Source organism: Notothenia rossii, assembly GCF_949606895.1.
Source record: "Notothenia rossii genome assembly, chromosome: 11".
NCBI lineage: Eukaryota > Metazoa > Chordata > Actinopteri > Perciformes > Nototheniidae > Notothenia > Notothenia rossii.
Window position 1 is genome coordinate 60,156,071 of NC_136910.1, and position 20,530 is coordinate 60,176,600.

The 20,530-nt window shown below is 51.5% G+C and overlaps 1 protein-coding gene across 3 annotated transcripts in view; it reads right to left on the reverse strand.

Moving 5' to 3' along the window:
- Window positions 1-20,530, reverse strand: part of myo5b (myosin VB) — a 76,086-nt gene that overhangs the window by 43,951 nt on the left and 11,605 nt on the right. For all 3 annotated transcript variants that reach the window (XM_079659228.1, XM_079659226.1, XM_079659227.1), the window contains exons 8-11: window positions 17,196-17,303; window positions 15,906-16,015; window positions 280-545; window positions 74-155 (exon numbers count right to left, since the gene is read on the reverse strand). In XM_079659228.1, coding sequence (XP_079515354.1) covers window positions 74-155; window positions 280-545; window positions 15,906-16,015; window positions 17,196-17,303 — 566 coding nt within the window. The remainder of the gene's footprint in view (window positions 1-73; window positions 156-279; window positions 546-15,905; window positions 16,016-17,195; window positions 17,304-20,530) is intronic.

Genomic DNA, 20,530 nt, shown 5'->3' on the forward strand with positions numbered 1-20,530 from the left:
CAGAGGCTCAAACTGCACAAATATCTTCATCTGTATGATTCAGAAACACCCTGCAGGTTGTAAAGAGGCTCACAGAGTTGAACTGCTGCTGAAGTTTCTCGTTGGCGTAGTTGATGCAGAACTGCTCAAAACTGTTGACCTCGAACGTCTCAAAGCTGCAGTAAAAACAAACAAAAGACACACAAAAACAAACTGAATTTGTCAAGTATTAATTGGTCCAGGATCTGACAGTCGCAGATCATTGGTTATTATGGTCATGTAATTATTCAGGGGAATCACCCGTAGATGTCGAGCACTCCGATGAATGAGTGCTGTTTGGACGAGCTCTGCAGGACTTTGTTGATGTGCTCCACGATCCAGTCGAACATGCGGGCGTAGATGTGTTTGGCGAGCGCATTGCGGGCGTTCTCCGCCTGCTTCTTGGACATCTTCTTCAGGTACGTCTCCGATGAGGTGACCAGCTTCCTGTGACAGAGCCAGTGCTCCATCTGCTGCAGCTCCACGCCCAGCAGTCGGCTGAAGTGCTGCAGGTGGAGGTCGTCCCTCTGCAACAAAGAGCCCCGTTAGCTGACAACGCTAACCTGGACCACACATGATGCTAACATACCGACACGTGGCCAGCTGACACTAACGTAGAGACACGTGAGGCCAGCTGACGCTAACGTAGAGACACCTGACAGCAGCTGCCGCTAACGTAGAGACACGTGAGGCCAGCTGACGCTAACGTAGAGACACCTGAGGCCAGCTGACGCTAACGTAGAGACACCTGACAGCAGCTGACGCTAACGTAGAGACACGTGAGGCCAGCTGACGCTAACGTAGAGACACCTGACAGCAGCTGACGCTAACGTAGAGACACCTGACAGCAGCTGACGCTAACGTAGAGACACTTGACAGCAGCTGATGCTAACGTAGAGACACCTGACAGCAGCTGATGCTAACGTAGAGACACCTGACAGCAGCTGATGCTAACGTAGAGACACCTGACAGCAGCTGATGCTAACGTAGAGACACCTGACAGCAGCTGACGCTAACGTAGAGACACTTGACAGCAGCTGATGCTAACGTAGAGACACCTGACAGCAGCTGACGCTAACGTAGAGACACCTGAGGCCAGCTGATGCTAACGTAGAGACACCTGACAGCAGCTGACGCTAACGTAGAGACACCTGACAGCAGCTGACGCTAACGTAGAGACATGTGAGGCCAGCTGACGCTAACGTAGAGACACCTGACAGCAGCTGACGCTAACGTAGAGACACCTGAGGCCAGCTGATGCTAACGTAGAGACACCTGAGGCCAGCTGATGCTAACGTAGAGACACCTGACGCTAACGTAGAGACACGTGAGGGCCAGCTGACGCTAACGTAGAAACACCTGAGGTCAGCTGACGCTAACGTAGAGACACCTGACAGCAGCTGACGCTAACATAGAGACACGTGATGCCAGCTGACGTTAACGTAGAGACACCTGACAGCAGCTGACGCCAACTAGAGGCACGTGTGGCCAGCTGACGCTAACGTAGAGAAACCTGACAGCAGCTGACGCTAACGTAGAGACACCTGACAGCAGCTGATGCTAACGTAGAGACACCTGACAGCAGCTGATGCTAACGTAGAGACACCTGACAGCAGCTGATGCTAACGTACAGACACCTGACAGCAGCTGATGCTAACGTACAGACATCTGACAGCAGCTGACGCTAACGTACAGACACCTGACAGCAGCTGATGCTAAGTACAGACACCTGACAGCAGCTGATGCTAACGTAGAGACACCTGACAGCAGCTGACGCTAACGTACAGACACCTGACAGCAGCTGATGCTAATTACAGACACCTGACAGCAGCTGATGCTAACGTAGAGACACCTGACAGCAGCTGATGCTAACGTACAGACACCTGACAGCAGCTGATGCGAAGTACAGACACCTGACAGCAGCTGATGCTAAGTACAGACACCTGACAGCAGCTGATGCTAAGTACAGACACCTGACAGCAGCTGATGCTAACGTAGAGACACCTGACAGGAGCTGCCGCTAACGTAGAGACACGTGAGGCCAGCTGACGCTAACGTAGAGACACCTGACAGCAGCTGACGCTAACGTAGAGACACGTGAGGCCAGCTGACGCTAACGTAGAGACACCTGACAGCAGCTGACGCTAACGTAGAGACACTTGAGGCCAGCTGACGCTAACGTAGAGACACCTGACAGCAGCTGACGCTAACATAGAGACACGTGACAGCAGCTGACGCTAACGTAGAGACACCTGACAGCAGCTGACGCTAACGTAGAGACACCTGACAGCAGCTGACGCTAACGTAGAGACACTTGACAGCAGCTGATGCTAACGTAGAGACACCTGACAGCAGCTGACGCTAACGTAGAGACACTTGACAGCAGCTGATGCTAACGTAGAGACACGTGAGGCCAGCTGACGCTAACGTAGAGACACCTGACAGCAGCTGACGCTAACGTAGAGACACGTGAGGCCAGCTGACGCTAACGTAGAGACACCTGACAGCAGCTGACGCTAACGTAGAGACACCTGACAGCAGCTGACGCTAACGTAGAGACACTTGACAGCAGCTGATGCTAACGTAGAGACACCTGACAGCAGCTGATGCTAACGTACAGACACCTGACAGCAGCTGATGCTAACGTAGAGACACCTGACAGCAGCTGACGCTAACGTAGAGACACTTGACAGCAGCTGATGCTAACGTAGAGACACCTGACAGCAGCTGACGCTAACGTAGAGACACCTGACAGCAGCTGACGCTAACGTAGAGACATTTGAGGCCAGCTGACGCTAACGTAGAGACACCTGACAGCAGCTGACGCTAACGTAGAGACACCTGAGGCCAGCTGATGCAAACGTAGAGACGCCTGAGGCCAGCTGATGCTAACGTAGAGACACCTGACGCTAACGTAGAGACACTTGAGGGCCAGCTGACGCTAACGTAGAAACACCTGAGGTCAGCTGACGCTAACGTAGAGACACCTGACAGCAGCTGACGCTAACGTAGAGACACGTGATGCCAGCTGACGTTAACGTAGAAACACCTGACAGCAGCTGACGCCAACTAGAGGCACGTGTGGCCAGCTGACGCTAACGTAGAGAAACCTGACAGCAGCTGACGCTAACGTAGAGACACCTGACAGCAGCTGATGCTAACGTAGAGACACCTGACAGCAGCTGACGCTAACGTAGAGACACCTGACAGGAGCTGCCGCTAACGTAGAGACACGTGAGGCCAGCTGACGCTAACGTAGAGACACCTGAGGCCAGCTGACGCTAACGTAGAGACACCTGACAGCAGCTGACGCTAACGTAGAGACACGTGAGGCCAGCTGACGCTAACGTAGAGACACCTGACAGCAGCTGACGCTAACGTAGAGACACCTGACAGCAGCTGACGCTAACGTAGAGACACTTGACAGCAGCTGATGCTAACGTAGAGACACCTGACAGCAGCTGATGCTAACGTAGAGACACCTGACAGCAGCTGATGCTAACGTAGAGACACCTGACAGCAGCTGATGCTAACGTAGAGACACCTGACAGCAGCTGACGCTAACGTAGAGACACTTGACAGCAGCTGATGCTAACGTAGAGACACCTGACAGCAGCTGACGCTAACGTAGAGACACCTGAGGCCAGCTGATGCTAACGTAGAGACACCTGACAGCAGCTGACGCTAACGTAGAGACACCTGACAGCAGCTGACGCTAACGTAGAGACATGTGAGGCCAGCTGACGCTAACGTAGAGACACCTGACAGCAGCTGACGCTAACGTAGAGACACCTGAGGCCAGCTGATGCTAACGTAGAGACACCTGAGGCCAGCTGATGCTAACGTAGAGACACCTGACGCTAACGTAGAGACACGTGAGGGCCAGCTGACGCTAACGTAGAAACACCTGAGGTCAGCTGACGCTAACGTAGAGACACCTGACAGCAGCTGACGCTAACATAGAGACACGTGATGCCAGCTGACGTTAACGTAGAGACACCTGACAGCAGCTGACGCCAACTAGAGGCACGTGTGGCCAGCTGACGCTAACGTAGAGAAACCTGACAGCAGCTGAAGCTAACGTAGAGACACCTGACAGCAGCTGATGCTAACGTAGAGACACCTGACAGCAGCTGATGCTAACGTAGAGACACCTGACAGCAGCTGATGCTAACGTACAGACACCTGACAGCAGCTGATGCTAACGTACAGACATCTGACAGCAGCTGACGCTAACGTACAGACACCTGACAGCAGCTGATGCTAAGTACAGACACCTGACAGCAGCTGATGCTAACGTAGAGACACCTGACAGCAGCTGACGCTAACGTACAGACACCTGACAGCAGCTGATGCTAATTACAGACACCTGACAGCAGCTGACGCTAACGTAGAGACACCTGACAGCAGCTGATGCTAACGTACAGACACCTGAGAGCAGCTGATGCTAACGTAGAGACACCTGACAGCAGCTGATGCTAACGTACAGACACCTGACAGCAGCTGATGCGAAGTACAGACACCTGACAGCAGCTGATGCTAAGTACAGACACCTGACAGCAGCTGATGCTAAGTACAGACACCTGACAGCAGCTGATGCTAACGTAGAGACACCTGACAGGAGCTGCCGCTAACGTAGAGACACGTGAGGCCAGCTGACGCTAACGTAGAGACACCTGACAGCAGCTGACGCTAACGTAGAGACACGTGAGGCCAGCTGACGCTAACGTAGAGACACCTGACAGCAGCTGACGCTAACGTAGAGACACTTGAGGCCAGCTGACGCTAACGTAGAGACACCTGACAGCAGCTGACGCTAACATAGAGACACGTGACAGCAGCTGACGCTAACGTAGAGACACCTGACAGCAGCTGACGCTAACGTAGAGACACCTGACAGCAGCTGACGCTAACGTAGAGACACTTGACAGCAGCTGATGCTAACGTAGAGACACCTGACAGCAGCTGACGCTAACGTAGAGACACTTGACAGCAGCTGATGCTAACGTAGAGACACGTGAGGCCAGCTGACGCTAACGTAGAGACACCTGACAGCAGCTGACGCTAACGTAGAGACACGTGAGGCCAGCTGACGCTAACGTAGAGACACCTGACAGCAGCTGACGCTAACGTAGAGACACCTGACAGCAGCTGACGCTAACGTAGAGACACTTGACAGCAGCTGATGCTAACGTAGAGACACCTGACAGCAGCTGATGCTAACGTAGAGACACCTGACAGCAGCTGATGCTAACGTAGAGACACCTGACAGCAGCTGACGCTAACGTAGAGACACTTGACAGCAGCTGATGCTAACGTAGAGACACCTGACAGCAGCTGACGCTAACGTAGAGACACCTGACAGCAGCTGACGCTAACGTAGAGACATTTGAGGCCAGCTGACGCTAACGTAGAGACACCTGACAGCAGCTGACGCTAACGTAGAGACACCTGAGGCCAGCTGATGCTAACGTAGAGACGCCTGAGGCCAGCTGATGCTAACGTAGAGACACCTGACGCTAACGTAGAGACACTTGAGGGCCAGCTGACGCTAACGTAGAAACACCTGAGGTCAACTGACGCTAACGTAGAGACACCTGACAGCAGCTGACGCTAACGTAGAGACACGTGATGCCAGCTGACGTTAACGTAGAAACACCTGACAGCAGCTGACGCCAACTAGAGGCACGTGTGGCCAGCTGACGCTAACGTAGAGAAACCTGACAGCAGCTGACGCTAACGTAGAGACACCTGACAGCAGCTGATGCTAACGTAGAGACACCTGACAGCAGCTGATACTAACGTAGAGACACCTGACAGCAGCTGATGCTAACGTACAGACACCTGACAGCAGCTGATGCTAACGTACAGACACCTGACAGCAGCTGACGCTAACGTACAGACACCTGACAGCAGCTGACGCTAACGTAGAGACACCTGACAGGAGCTGCCGCTAACGTAGAGACACGTGTGGCCAGCTGACGCTAACGTAGAGACACCTGAGGCCAGCTGACGCTAACGTAGAGACACCTGACAGCAGCTGACGCTAACGTAGAGACACGTGAGGCCAGCTGACGCTAACGTAGAGACACCTGACAGCAGCTGACGCTAACGTAGAGACACCTGACAGCAGCTGACGCTAACGTAGAGACACTTGACAGCAGCTGATGCTAACGTAGAGACACCTGACAGCAGCTGATGCTAACGTAGAGACACCTGACAGCAGCTGATGCTAACGTAGAGACACCTGACAGCAGCTGACGCTAACGTAGAGACACTTGACAGCAGCTGATGCTAACGTAGAGACACCTGACAGCAGCTGACGCTAACGTAGAGACACCTGAGGCCAGCTGATGCTAACGTAGAGACACCTGACAGCAGCTGACGCTAACGTAGAGACACCTGACAGCAGCTGACGCTAACGTAGAGACATGTGAGGCCAGCTGACGCTAACGTAGAGACACCTGACAGCAGCTGACGCTAACGTAGAGACACCTGAGGCCAGCTGATGCTAACGTAGAGACACCTGAGGCCAGCTGATGCTAACGTAGAGACACCTGACGCTAACGTAGAGACACGTGAGGGCCAGCTGACGCTAACGTAGAAACACCTGAGGTCAGCTGACGCTAACGTAGAGACACCTGACAGCAGCTGACGCTAACGTAGAGACACGTGATGCCAGCTGACGTTAACGTAGAGACACCTGACAGCAGCTGACGCCAACTAGAGGCACGTGTGGCCAGCTGACGCTAACGTAGAGAAACCTGACAGCAGCTGACGCTAACGTAGAGACACCTGACAGCAGCTGATGCTAACGTAGAGACACCTGACAGCAGCTGATGCTAACGTAGAGACACCTGACAGCAGCTGATGCTAACGTACAGACACCTGACAGCAGCTGATGCTAACTTACAGACATCTGACACCAGCTGACGCTAACGTACAGACACCTGACAGCAGCTGATGCTAAGTACAGACACCTGACAGCAGCTGATGCTAACGTAGAGACACCTGACAGCAGCTGACGCTAACGTACAGACACCTGACAGCAGCTGATGCTAAGTACAGACACCTGACAGCAGCTGATGCTAACGTAGAGACACCTGACAGCAGCTGATGCTAACGTACAGACACCTGACAGCAGCTGATGCGAAGTACAGACACCTGACAGCAGCTGATGCTAAGTACAGACACCTGACAGCAGCTGATGCTAAGTACAGACACCTGACAGCAGCTGATGCTAACGTACAGACATCTGACAGCAGCTGATGCTAAGTACAGACACCTGACAGCAGCTGATGCTAAGTACAGACACCTGACAGCAGCTGATGCTAAGTACAGACACCTGACAGCAGCTGATGCTAACGTACAGACACCTGACAGCAGCTGATGCTAACGTACAGACATCTGACAGCAGCTGATGCTAACGTACAGACACCTGACAGCAGCTGACGCTAACGTAGAGACACTTGACAGCAGCTGATGCTAACGTAGAGACACGTGAGGCCAGCTGACGCTAACGTAGAGACACCTGACAGCAGCTGACGCTAACGTAGAGACACGTGAGGCCAGCTGACGCTAACGTAGAGACACCTGACAGCAGCTGACGCTAACGTAGAGACACCTGACAGCAGCTGACGCTAACGTAGAGACACTTGACAGCAGCTGATGCTAACGTAGAGACACCTGACAGCAGCTGATGCTAACGTAGAGACACCTGACAGCAGCTGATGCTAACGTAGAGACACCTGACAGCAGCTGACGCTAACGTAGAGACACTTGACAGCAGCTGATGCTAACGTAGAGACACCTGACAGCAGCTGACGCTAACGTAGAGACACCTGACAGCAGCTGACGCTAACGTAGAGACATTTGAGGCCAGCTGACGCTAACGTAGAGACACCTGACAGCAGCTGACGCTAACGTAGAGACACCTGAGGCCAGCTGATGCTAACGTAGAGACGCCTGAGGCCAGCTGATGCTAACGTAGAGACACCTGACGCTAACGTAGAGACACTTGAGGGCCAGCTGACGCTAACGTAGAAACACCTGAGGTCAACTGACGCTAACGTAGAGACACCTGACAGCAGCTGACGCTAACGTAGAGACACGTGATGCCAGCTGACGTTAACGTAGAAACACCTGACAGCAGCTGACGCCAACTAGAGGCACGTGTGGCCAGCTGACGCTAACGTAGAGAAACCTGACAGCAGCTGACGCTAACGTAGAGACACCTGACAGCAGCTGATGCTAACGTAGAGACACCTGACAGCAGCTGATACTAACGTAGAGACACCTGACAGCAGCTGATGCTAACGTACAGACACCTGACAGCAGCTGATGCTAACGTACAGACACCTGACAGCAGCTGACGCTAACGTACAGACACCTGACAGCAGCTGACGCTAACGTAGAGACACCTGACAGGAGCTGCCGCTAACGTAGAGACACGTGTGGCCAGCTGACGCTAACGTAGAGACACCTGAGGCCAGCTGACGCTAACGTAGAGACACCTGACAGCAGCTGACGCTAACGTAGAGACACGTGAGGCCAGCTGACGCTAACGTAGAGACACCTGACAGCAGCTGACGCTAACGTAGAGACACCTGACAGCAGCTGACGCTAACGTAGAGACACTTGACAGCAGCTGATGCTAACGTAGAGACACCTGACAGCAGCTGATGCTAACGTAGAGACACCTGACAGCAGCTGATGCTAACGTAGAGACACCTGACAGCAGCTGACGCTAACGTAGAGACACTTGACAGCAGCTGATGCTAACGTAGAGACACCTGACAGCAGCTGACGCTAACGTAGAGACACCTGAGGCCAGCTGATGCTAACGTAGAGACACCTGACAGCAGCTGACGCTAACGTAGAGACACCTGACAGCAGCTGACGCTAACGTAGAGACATGTGAGGCCAGCTGACGCTAACGTAGAGACACCTGACAGCAGCTGACGCTAACGTAGAGACACCTGAGGCCAGCTGATGCTAACGTAGAGACACCTGAGGCCAGCTGATGCTAACGTAGAGACACCTGACGCTAACGTAGAGACACGTGAGGGCCAGCTGACGCTAACGTAGAAACACCTGAGGTCAGCTGACGCTAACGTAGAGACACCTGACAGCAGCTGACGCTAACGTAGAGACACGTGATGCCAGCTGACGTTAACGTAGAGACACCTGACAGCAGCTGACGCCAACTAGAGGCACGTGTGGCCAGCTGACGCTAACGTAGAGAAACCTGACAGCAGCTGACGCTAACGTAGAGACACCTGACAGCAGCTGATGCTAACGTAGAGACACCTGACAGCAGCTGATGCTAACGTAGAGACACCTGACAGCAGCTGATGCTAACGTACAGACACCTGACAGCAGCTGATGCTAACTTACAGACATCTGACACCAGCTGACGCTAACGTACAGACACCTGACAGCAGCTGATGCTAAGTACAGACACCTGACAGCAGCTGATGCTAACGTAGAGACACCTGACAGCAGCTGACGCTAACGTACAGACACCTGACAGCAGCTGATGCTAAGTACAGACACCTGACAGCAGCTGATGCTAACGTAGAGACACCTGACAGCAGCTGATGCTAACGTACAGACACCTGACAGCAGCTGATGCGAAGTACAGACACCTGACAGCAGCTGATGCTAAGTACAGACACCTGACAGCAGCTGATGCTAAGTACAGACACCTGACAGCAGCTGATGCTAACGTACAGACATCTGACAGCAGCTGATGCTAAGTACAGACACCTGACAGCAGCTGATGCTAAGTACAGACACCTGACAGCAGCTGATGCTAAGTACAGACACCTGACAGCAGCTGATGCTAACGTACAGACACCTGACAGCAGCTGATGCTAACGTACAGACATCTGACAGCAGCTGATGCTAACGTACAGACACCTGACAGCAGCTGATGCTAACGTACAGACACCTGACAGCAGCTGATGCTAAGTACAGACACCTGAGAGCAGCTGATGCTAAGTACAGACACCTGACAGCAGCTGATGCTAACGTACAGACACCTGACAGCAGCTGATGCTAACGTAGAGACACCTGACAGCAGCTGATGCTAAGTACAGACACCTGACAGCAGCTGATGCTAACGTACAGACACCTGACAGCAGCTGATGCTAACGTAGAGACACCTGACAGCAGCTGATGCTAAGTACAGACACTTGACAGCAGCTGATGCTAACGTACAGACACCTGACAGCAGCTGATGCTAACGTAGAGACACGTGACAGCAAATGATGCTAACGTAGAGACACCTGACAGCAGCTGATGCTAACGTAGAGACACCTGACAGCAGCTGATGCTAAGTACAGACACCTGACAGCAGCTGATGCTAACGTAGAGACACCTGACAGCAGCTGATGCTAACGTACAGACACCTGACAGCAGCTGATGCTAAGTACAGACACCTGACAGCAGCTGATGCTAACGTAGAGACACCTGACAGCAGCTGATGCGAAGTACAGACACCTGACAGCAGCTGATGCTAACGTACAGACACCTGACAGCAGCTGATGCGAAGTACAGACACCTGACAGCAGCTGATGCTAAGTACAGACACCTGACAGCAGCTGATGCTAAGTACAGACACCTGACAGCAGCTGATGCTAACGTAGAGACACCTGACAGGAGCTGCCGCTAACGTAGAGACACGTGAGGCCAGCTGACGCTAACGTAGAGACACCTGACAGCAGCTGACGCTAACGTAGAGACACGTGAGGCCAGCTGACGCTAACGTAGAGACACCTGACAGCAGCTGACGCTAACGTAGAGACACTTGAGGCCAGCTGACGCTAACGTAGAGACACCTGACAGCAGCTGACGCTAACATAGAGACACGTGAGGCCAGCTGACGCTAACGTAGAGACACCTGAGGCCAGCTGACGCTAACGTAGAGACACCTGACGCTAACGTAGAGACACGTGAGGCCAGCTGACGCTAACGTAGAGACACCTGACAGCAGCTGACGCTAACGTAGAGACACCTGACAGCAGCTGACGCTAACGTAGAGACACTTGACAGCAGCTGATGCTAACGTAGAGACACCTGACAGCAGCTGATGCTAACGTAGAGACACCTGACAGCAGCTGATGCTAACGTAGAGACACCTGACAGCAGCTGACGCTAACGTAGAGACACTTGACAGCAGCTGATGCTAACGTAGAGACACCTGACAGCAGCTGACGCTAACGTAGAGACACCTGACAGCAGCTGACGCTAACGTAGAGACATTTGAGGCCAGCTGACGCTAACGTAGAGACACCTGACAGCAGCTGACGCTAACGTAGAGACACCTGAGGCCAGCTGATGCTAACGTAGAGACGCCTGAGGCCAGCTGATGCTAACGTAGAGACACCTGACGCTAACGTAGAGACACTTGAGGGCCAGCTGACGCTAACGTAGAAACACCTGAGGTCAGCTGACGCTAACGTAGAGACACCTGACAGCAGCTGACGCTAACGTAGAGACACGTGATGCCAGCTGACGTTAACGTAGAAACACCTGACAGCAGCTGACGCCAACTAGAGGCACGTGTGGCCAGCTGACGCTAACGTAGAGAAACCTGACAGCAGCTGACGCTAACGTAGAGACACCTGACAGCAGCTGATGCTAACGTAGAGACACCTGACAGCAGCTGATACTAACGTAGAGACACCTGACAGCAGCTGATGCTAACGTACAGACACCTGACAGCAGCTGATGCTAACGTACAGACACCTGACAGCAGCTGACGCTAACGTACAGACACCTGACAGCAGCTGATGCTAAGTACAGACACCTGACAGCAGCTGATGCTAACGTAGAGACACCTGACAGCAGCTGATGCTAACGTAGAGACACCTGACAGCAGCTGATGCTAAGTACAGACACCTGACAGCAGCTGATGCTAACGTAGAGACACCTGACAGCAGCTGATGCTAAGTACAGACACCTGACAGCAGCTGATGCTAAGTACAGACACCTGACAGCAGCTGACGCTAACGTAGAGACACCTGACAGGAGCTGCCGCTAACGTAGAGACACGTGTGGCCAGCTGACGCTAACGTAGAGACACCTGAGGCCAGCTGACGCTAACGTAGAGACACCTGACAGCAGCTGACGCTAACGTAGAGACACGTGAGGCCAGCTGACGCTAACGTAGAGACACCTGACAGCAGCTGACGCTAACGTAGAGACACCTGACAGCAGCTGACGCTAACGTAGAGACACTTGACAGCAGCTGATGCTAACGTAGAGACACCTGACAGCAGCTGATGCTAACGTAGAGACACCTGACAGCAGCTGATGCTAACGTAGAGACACCTGACAGCAGCTGACGCTAACGTAGAGACACTTGACAGCAGCTGATGCTAACGTAGAGACACGTGACAGCAGCTGACGCTAACGTAGAGACACCTGAGGCCAGCTGATGCTAACGTAGAGACACCTGACAGCAGCTGACGCTAACGTAGAGACACCTGACAGCAGCTGACGCTAACGTAGAGACACCTGAGGCCAGCTGATGCTAACGTAGAGACACCTGACAGCAGCTGACGCTAACGTAGAGACACCTGACAGCAGCTGACGCTAACGTAGAGACATGTGAGGCCAGCTGACGCTAACGTAGAGACACCTGACAGCAGTTGACGCTAACGTAGAGACACCTGAGGCCAGCTGATGCTAACGTAGAGACACCTGAGGCCAGCTGATGCTAACGTAGAGACACCTGACGCTAACGTAGAGACACGTGAGGGCCAGCTGACGCTAACGTAGAAACACCTGAGGTCAGCTGACGCTAACGTAGAGACACCTGACAGCAGCTGACGCTAACGTAGAGACACGTGATGCCAGCTGACGTTAACGTAGAGACACCTGACAGCAGCTGACGCCAACTAGAGGCACGTGTGGCCAGCTGACGCTAACGTAGAGAAACCTGACAGCAGCTGACGCTAACGTAGAGACACCTGACAGCAGCTGATGCTAACGTAGAGACACCTGACAGCAGCTGATGCTAACGTAGAGACACCTGACAGCAGCTGATGCTAACGTACAGACACCTGACAGCAGCTGATGCTAACTTACAGACATCTGACACCAGCTGACGCTAACGTACAGACACCTGACAGCAGCTGATGCTAAGTACAGACACCTGACAGCAGCTGATGCTAACGTAGAGACACCTGACAGCAGCTGACGCTAACGTACAGACACCTGACAGCAGCTGATGCTAAGTACAGACACCTGACAGCAGCTGATGCTAACGTACAGACACCTGACAGCAGCTGATGCGAAGTACAGACACCTGACAGCAGCTGATGCTAAGTACAGACACCTGACAGCAGCTGATGCTAAGTACAGACACCTGACAGCAGCTGATGCTAACGTACAGACATCTGACAGCAGCTGATGCTAACGTACAGACACCTGACAGCAGCTGATGCTAAGTACAGACACCTGACAGCAGCTGATGCGAAGTACAGACACCTGACAGCAGCTGATGCTAAGTACAGACACCTGACAGCAGCTGATGCTAAGTACAGACACCTGACAGCAGCTGATGCTAACGTACAGACATCTGACAGCAGCTGATGCTAACGTACAGACACCTGACAGCAGCTGATGCTAACGTAGAGACACCTGAGAGCAGCTGATGCTAAGTACAGACACCTGACAGCAGCTGATGCTAACGTACAGACACCTGACAGCAGCTGATGCTAACGTAGAGACACCTGACAGCAGCTGATGCTAAGTACAGACACCTGAGAGCAGCTGATGCTAAGTACAGACACCTGACAGCAGCTGATGCTAACGTACAGACACCTGACAGCAGCTGATGCTAACGTAGAGACACCTGACAGCAGCTGATGCTAACGTACAGACACCTGACAGCAGCTGATGCTAAGTACAGCCACCTGACAGCAGCTAATGCTAACGTACAGACACCTGACAGCAGCTGATGCTAACGTACAGACACCTGACAGCAGCTGACGCTAACGTACAGACACCTGACAGCAGCTGAGGCTAACGTACAGACACTTGACAGCAGCTGATGCTAAGTACAGACACCTGACAGCAGCTGATGCTAACGTACAGACACCTGACAGCAGCTGATGCTAACGTAGAGACACCTGACAGCAGCTGATGCTAACGTAGAGACACCTGACAGCAGCTGATGCTAAGTACAGACACTTGACAGCAGCTGATGCTAACGTACAGACACCTGACAGCAGCTGATGCTAACGTAGAGACACGTGACAGCAAATGATGCTAACGTAGAGACACCTGACAGCAGCTGATGCTAACGTAGAGACACCTGACAGCAGCTGATGCTAAGTACAGACACTTGACAGCAGCTGACGCTAACGTAGAGACACCTGACAGCAGCTGAGGCTAACGTAGAGACACCTGACAGCAGCTGATGCTAAGTACAGACACTTGACAGCAGCTGACGCTAACGTACAGACATCTGACAGCAGCTGATGCTAAAGTACAGACATCTGACAGCAGCTTATGCTAAGTACAGACACCTGACAGCAGCTGATGCTAACGTACAGACACCTGACAGCAGCTGATGCTAACGTACAGACACCTGACAGCAGCTGATGCTAAGTACAGACACCTGACAGCAGCTGATGCTAACATACAGACACCTGACAGCAGCTGATGCTAAGTACAGACACCTGACAGCAGCTGATGCTAAGTACAGACACCTGACAGCAGCTGATGCTAACGTAGAGACACCTGACAGCAGCTGATGCTAACGTACAGACACCTGACAGCAGCTGATGCTAAGTACAGACACCTGACAGCAGCTGATGCTAACATACAGACACCTGACAGCAGCTGATGCTAAGTACAGACACCTGACAGCAGCTGATGCTAAGTACAGACACCTGACAGCAGCTGATGCTAACGTAGAGACACCTGACAGCAGCTGATGCTAACGTAGAGACACCTGACAGCAGCTGATGCTAACGTACAAACACCTGACAGCAGCTGATGCTAACGTACAGACACCTGACAGCAGCTGATGCTAAGTACAGACACCTGACAGCAGCTGATGCTAACGTAGAGACACCTGACAGCAGCTGATGCTAACGTAGAGACACCTGACAGCAGCTGATGCTAACGTAGAGACACCTGACAGCAGCTGATGCTAACGTAGAGACACCTGACAGCAGCTGATGCTAAGTACAGACACCTGACAGCAGCTGATGCTAACGTAGAGACACCTGACAGCAGCTGATGCTAACGTAGAGACACCTGACAGCAGCTGATGCTAACGTAGAGACACCTGACAGCAGCTGATGCTAAGTACAGACACCTGACAGCAGCTGATGCTAACGTAGAGACACCTGACAGCAGCTGATGCTAACGTAGAGACACCTGACAGCAGCTGATGCTAACGTAGAGACACCTGACAGCAGCTGATGCTAACGTAGAGACACCTGACAGCAGCTGATGCTAAGTACAGACACCTGACAGCAGCTGATGCTAACGTAGAGACACCTGACAGCAGCTGATGCTAAGTACAGACACTTGACAGCAGCTGATGCTAACGTAGAGACACCTGACAGCAGCTGATGCTAACGTAGAGACGCCTGACAGCAGCTGATGCTAACGTAGAGACACCTGACAGCAGCTGATGCTAACGTAGAGACACCTGACATCAGCTGATGCTAACGTAGAGACACCTGACAGCAGCTGATGCTAACGTACAGACACCTGACAGCAGCTGATGCTAACGTAGAGACACCTGACAGCAGCTGATGCTAACGTAGAGACACCTGACATCAGCTGATGCTAACGTAGAGACACCTGACAGCAGCTGATGCTAACGTACAGACACCTGACAGCAGCTGATGTTAACGTACCGACACGTGACACGACTCTCCGTCTCGCTCTGCGCAGATCTCGATGTTCCCGAGGTGAAGGATGGATGCCACCACTTTGAAGATGCTGCTCTGACTGCTTTCCTTTATCCCTGAAAAAACACATACAAACACAAAATATACATTATAGTTATATTCAAGTTTTCTCCACTAACAGGTGTTATATTAGGGGTTTCTCCACTAACAGGTGATATATTAGGGGTTTCTCCACTAACAGGTGATATATTAGGGGTTTCTCCACTAACAGGTGTTATATTAGGGGTTTCTCCACTAACAGGTGATATATTAGGGGTTTCTCCACTAACAGGTGTTATATTAGGGGTTTCTCCACTAACAGGTGTTATATTAGGGGTTTCTCCACTAACAGGTGTTATATTAGGGGTTTCTCCACTAACAGGTGATATATTAGGGGTTTCTCCACTAACAGGTGATATATTAGGGGTTTCTCCACTAACAGGTGATATATTAGGGGTTTCTCCACTAACAGGTGATATATTAGGGGTTTCTCCACTAACAGGTGATATATTAGGGGTTTCTCCACTAACAGGTGATATATTAGGGGTTTCTCCACTAACAGGTGATATATTAGGGGTTTCTCCACTAACAGGTGATATATTAGGGGTTTCTCCACTAACAGGTGTTATATTAGGGGTTTCTCCACTAACAGGTGTTATATTAGGGGTTTCTCCACTAACAGGTGTTATATTAGGGGTTTCTCCACTAACAGGTGATATATTAGGGGTTTCTCCACTAACAGGTGATATATTAGGGGTTTCTCCACTAACAGGTGATATATTAGGGGTTTCTCCACTAACAGGTGATATATTAGGGGTTTCTCCACTAACAGGTGATATATTAGGGGTTTCTCCACTAACAGGTGATATATTAGGGGTTTCTCCACTAACAGGTGATATATTAGGGGTTTCTCCACTAACAGGTGATATATTAGGGGTTTCTCCACTAACAGGTGATATATTAGGGGTTTCTCCACTAACAGGTGATATATTAGGGGTTTCTCCACTAACAGGTGTTATATTAGGGGTTTCTCCACTAACAGGTGTTATATTAGGGGTTTCTCCACTAACAGGTGTTATATTAGGGGTTTCTCCACTAACAGGTGTTATATTAGGGGTTTCTCCACTAACAGGTGATATATTAGGGGTTTCTCCACTAACAGGTGATATATTAGGGGTTTCTCCACTAACAGGTGTTATATTAGGGGTTTCTCCACTAACAGGTGATATATTAGGGGTTTCTCCACTAACATGTCACCTAGCATAGTTAAGGCCTCTCTGGTCTTCTTGAAGTCCTCAGCGTCGTTCACGCCCTCGATGAAGATGTTCTCGCCTAGAGACGTGAAGGTGAAGTCTTCTGCACTGGCTGAGGTACAAAACACATCAGTTAGGTAGAGGTTAAACAGGTAGATAGGTGAGCAGTTAGACAGGTAAACAGGTGAGAAGGTAGACAGGTCAACAGGTGAGAAGGTAGACAGGTCAACAGGTAAGAAAGTTATACAGGTGAGCAGGTAGACAGGTCAACAGGTGAGAAGGTAGACAGGTCAACAGGTGAGAAGGTAGACAGGTCAACAGGTGATAAGGTATACAGGTGAGCAGGTAGACAGGTCAACAGGTTGACAGGTGAGCAGTGAGACAGGTAAACAGGTGAGCAGGTAGACAGGTCAACAGGTGAGAAGATATACAGGTGAGTAGGTAGACAGGTCAACAGGTGAGAAGGTAGACAGGTCAACAGGTGATAAGGTCAACAGGTGAGCAGGTAGACAGGTCAACAGGTTGACAGGTGAGCAGGTAGACAGGTAAACAGGTGAGCAGGTAGACAGGTCAACAGGTTAACAGGTGAGCAGGTAGACAGGTAAACAGGTGAGCAGGTAGACAGGTTGACAGGTGAGCAGGTAGACAGGACAACAGGTGAGAAGATATACAGGTGGGCAGGTAGACAGGTCAACAGGTTGACAGGTGAGCAGGTAGACAGGTAAACAGGTGAGCAGGTAGACAGGGCAACAGGTTGACAGGTGAAGAGGTAGAAAGGTAAAAAGGCGAGCGGGTAGACATGTCAACAGGTTGACAGGTGAGCAGTTAGACAGGTAAACATGTGAGCAGGTAGACAGGTGAGCAGGTATACAGGTAAACAGGTGAGCAGGTATACAAGTAAACAGGTGAGCAGGTATACAGGTTGACAGGTGAGCAGTGAGACAAGTCAACAGGTCAGCAGGTAGACAGGTGAGCAGTGAGACAGGTAAACAGGTTTTCAAAGTTTCTCTGACTTTAAGTCCCAGGATCTAGAAGCTAATTCGTCCTGATGATCAAACAGAGAGATCCCCCCCCATCAGGTACTCTTGGGGGTTTGATGATGTCACTGGATCCTAACTGAGACCCAGGAACACAATGACCTGAGACCCTGTCCAAGAACACAATGACCTGAGACCCAGGAACACAATGACCTGAGACTCTGTCCAGGAACACAATGACCTGAGACCCAGGAACACAATGACCTGAGACCCAGGAACGCAATGATCTGAGACTCTGTCCAGGAACACAATGACCTGAGACCCAGGAACACATTGACCTGAGACTCTGTCCAGGAACACAATGACCTGAGACTCTGTCCAGGAACACAATGACCTGAGACCCAGGAACACAATGACATGAGACTCTGTCCAGGAACACAATGACCTGAGACCCAGGAACACAATGACCTGAGACCCAGGAACACAATGATCTGAGACTCTGTCCAGGAACACAATGACCTGAGACTCTGTCCAGGAACACAATGACCTGAGAATCTGTCCAGGAACACAATGACCTGAGACCCAGGAACACAATGACCTGAGACTCTGTCCAGGAACACAATGACCTGAGACCCAGGAACACAATGATCTGAGACTCTGTCCAGGAACACAATGACCTGAGACTCTTTCCAGGAACACAATGACCTGAGACACAGGAACACAATGACCTGAGACCCTGTCCAGGAACACAATGACCTGAGACCCTGTCCAGGAACACAATGACCTGAGACCCAGGAACACAATGACCTGAGACTCTGTCCAGGAACACAATGACCTGAGACTCTGTCCAGGAACACAATGACCTGAGACCCAGGAACACAATGACCTGAGACTCTGTCCAGGAACACAATGACCTGAGACCCTGTCCAGGAACACAATGACCTGAGACCCTGTCCAGGAACACAATGACCTGAGACCCAGGAACACAATGACCTGAGACTCTGTCCAGGAACACAATGACCTGAGACTCTGTCCAGGAACACAATGACCTGAGACCCAGGAACACAATGATCTGAGACTCTGTCCAGGAACACAATGACCTGAGACTCTTTCCAGGAACACAATGACCTGAGACACAGGAACACAATGACCTGAGACCCTGTCCAGGAACACAATGACCTGAGACCCTGTCCAGGAACACAATGACCTGAGACCCAGGAACACAATGACCTGAGACTCTGTCCAGGAACACAATGACCTGAGACTCTGTCCAGGAACACAATGACCTGAGACCCTGTCCAGGAACACAATGACCTGAGACCCAGGAATACAATGACCTGAGACTCTGTCCAGGAACACAATGACCTGAGACCCAGGAACACAATGAACTGAGACTCTGTCCAGGAACACAATGACCTGAGACCCAGGAACACAATGATCTGAGACTCTGTCCAGGAACACAATGACCTGAGAATCTGTCCAGGAACACAATGACCTGAGACCCTGTCCAGGAACACAATGACCTGAGACCCAGGAACACAATGACCTGAGACTCTGTCCAGGAACACAATGACCTGAGAGCCTGTCCAGGAACACAATGACCTGAGAGCCTGTCCAGGAACACAATGACCTGAGACCCTGTCCAGGAACACAATGACCTGAGACCCTGTCCAGGAACACAATGACCTGAGACTCAGGAACACAATGACCTGAGACTTTGTCCAGGAACATAATGACCTGAGACTCAGGAACACAATGACCTGAGACTCAGGAACACAATGACCTGAGACTCTGTCCAGGAACATAATGACCTGAGACCCTGTCCAGGAACACAATGACCTGAGACCCTGTCCAGGAACACAATGACCTGAGACCCTGTCCAGGAAAACAATGATCTGAGACTCAGGAACACAATGACCTGAGACCCTGTCCAGGAACACAATGACCTGAGACTCTGTCCAGGAACACAATGACCTGAGACCCTTTCCAGGAACACAATGAACTGAGACTCTGTCCAGGAACACAATGACCTGAGACCCAGGAATACAATGACCTGAGACTCTGTCCAGGAACACAATGACCTGAGACCCAGGAACACAATGACCTGAGACTCTGTCCAGGAACACAATGACCTGCGATCCAGGAACACAATGACCTGAGACTCTGTCCAGGAACACAATGACCTGAGACCCAGGAACACAATGATCTGAGACTCTGTCCAGGAACACAATGACCTGAGACTCTGTCCAGGAACACAATGACCTGAGACCCAGGAACACAATGACCTGAGACTCTGTCCAGGAACACAATGACCTGAGACTCAGGAACACAATGACCTGACACTCTGTCCAGGAACACAATG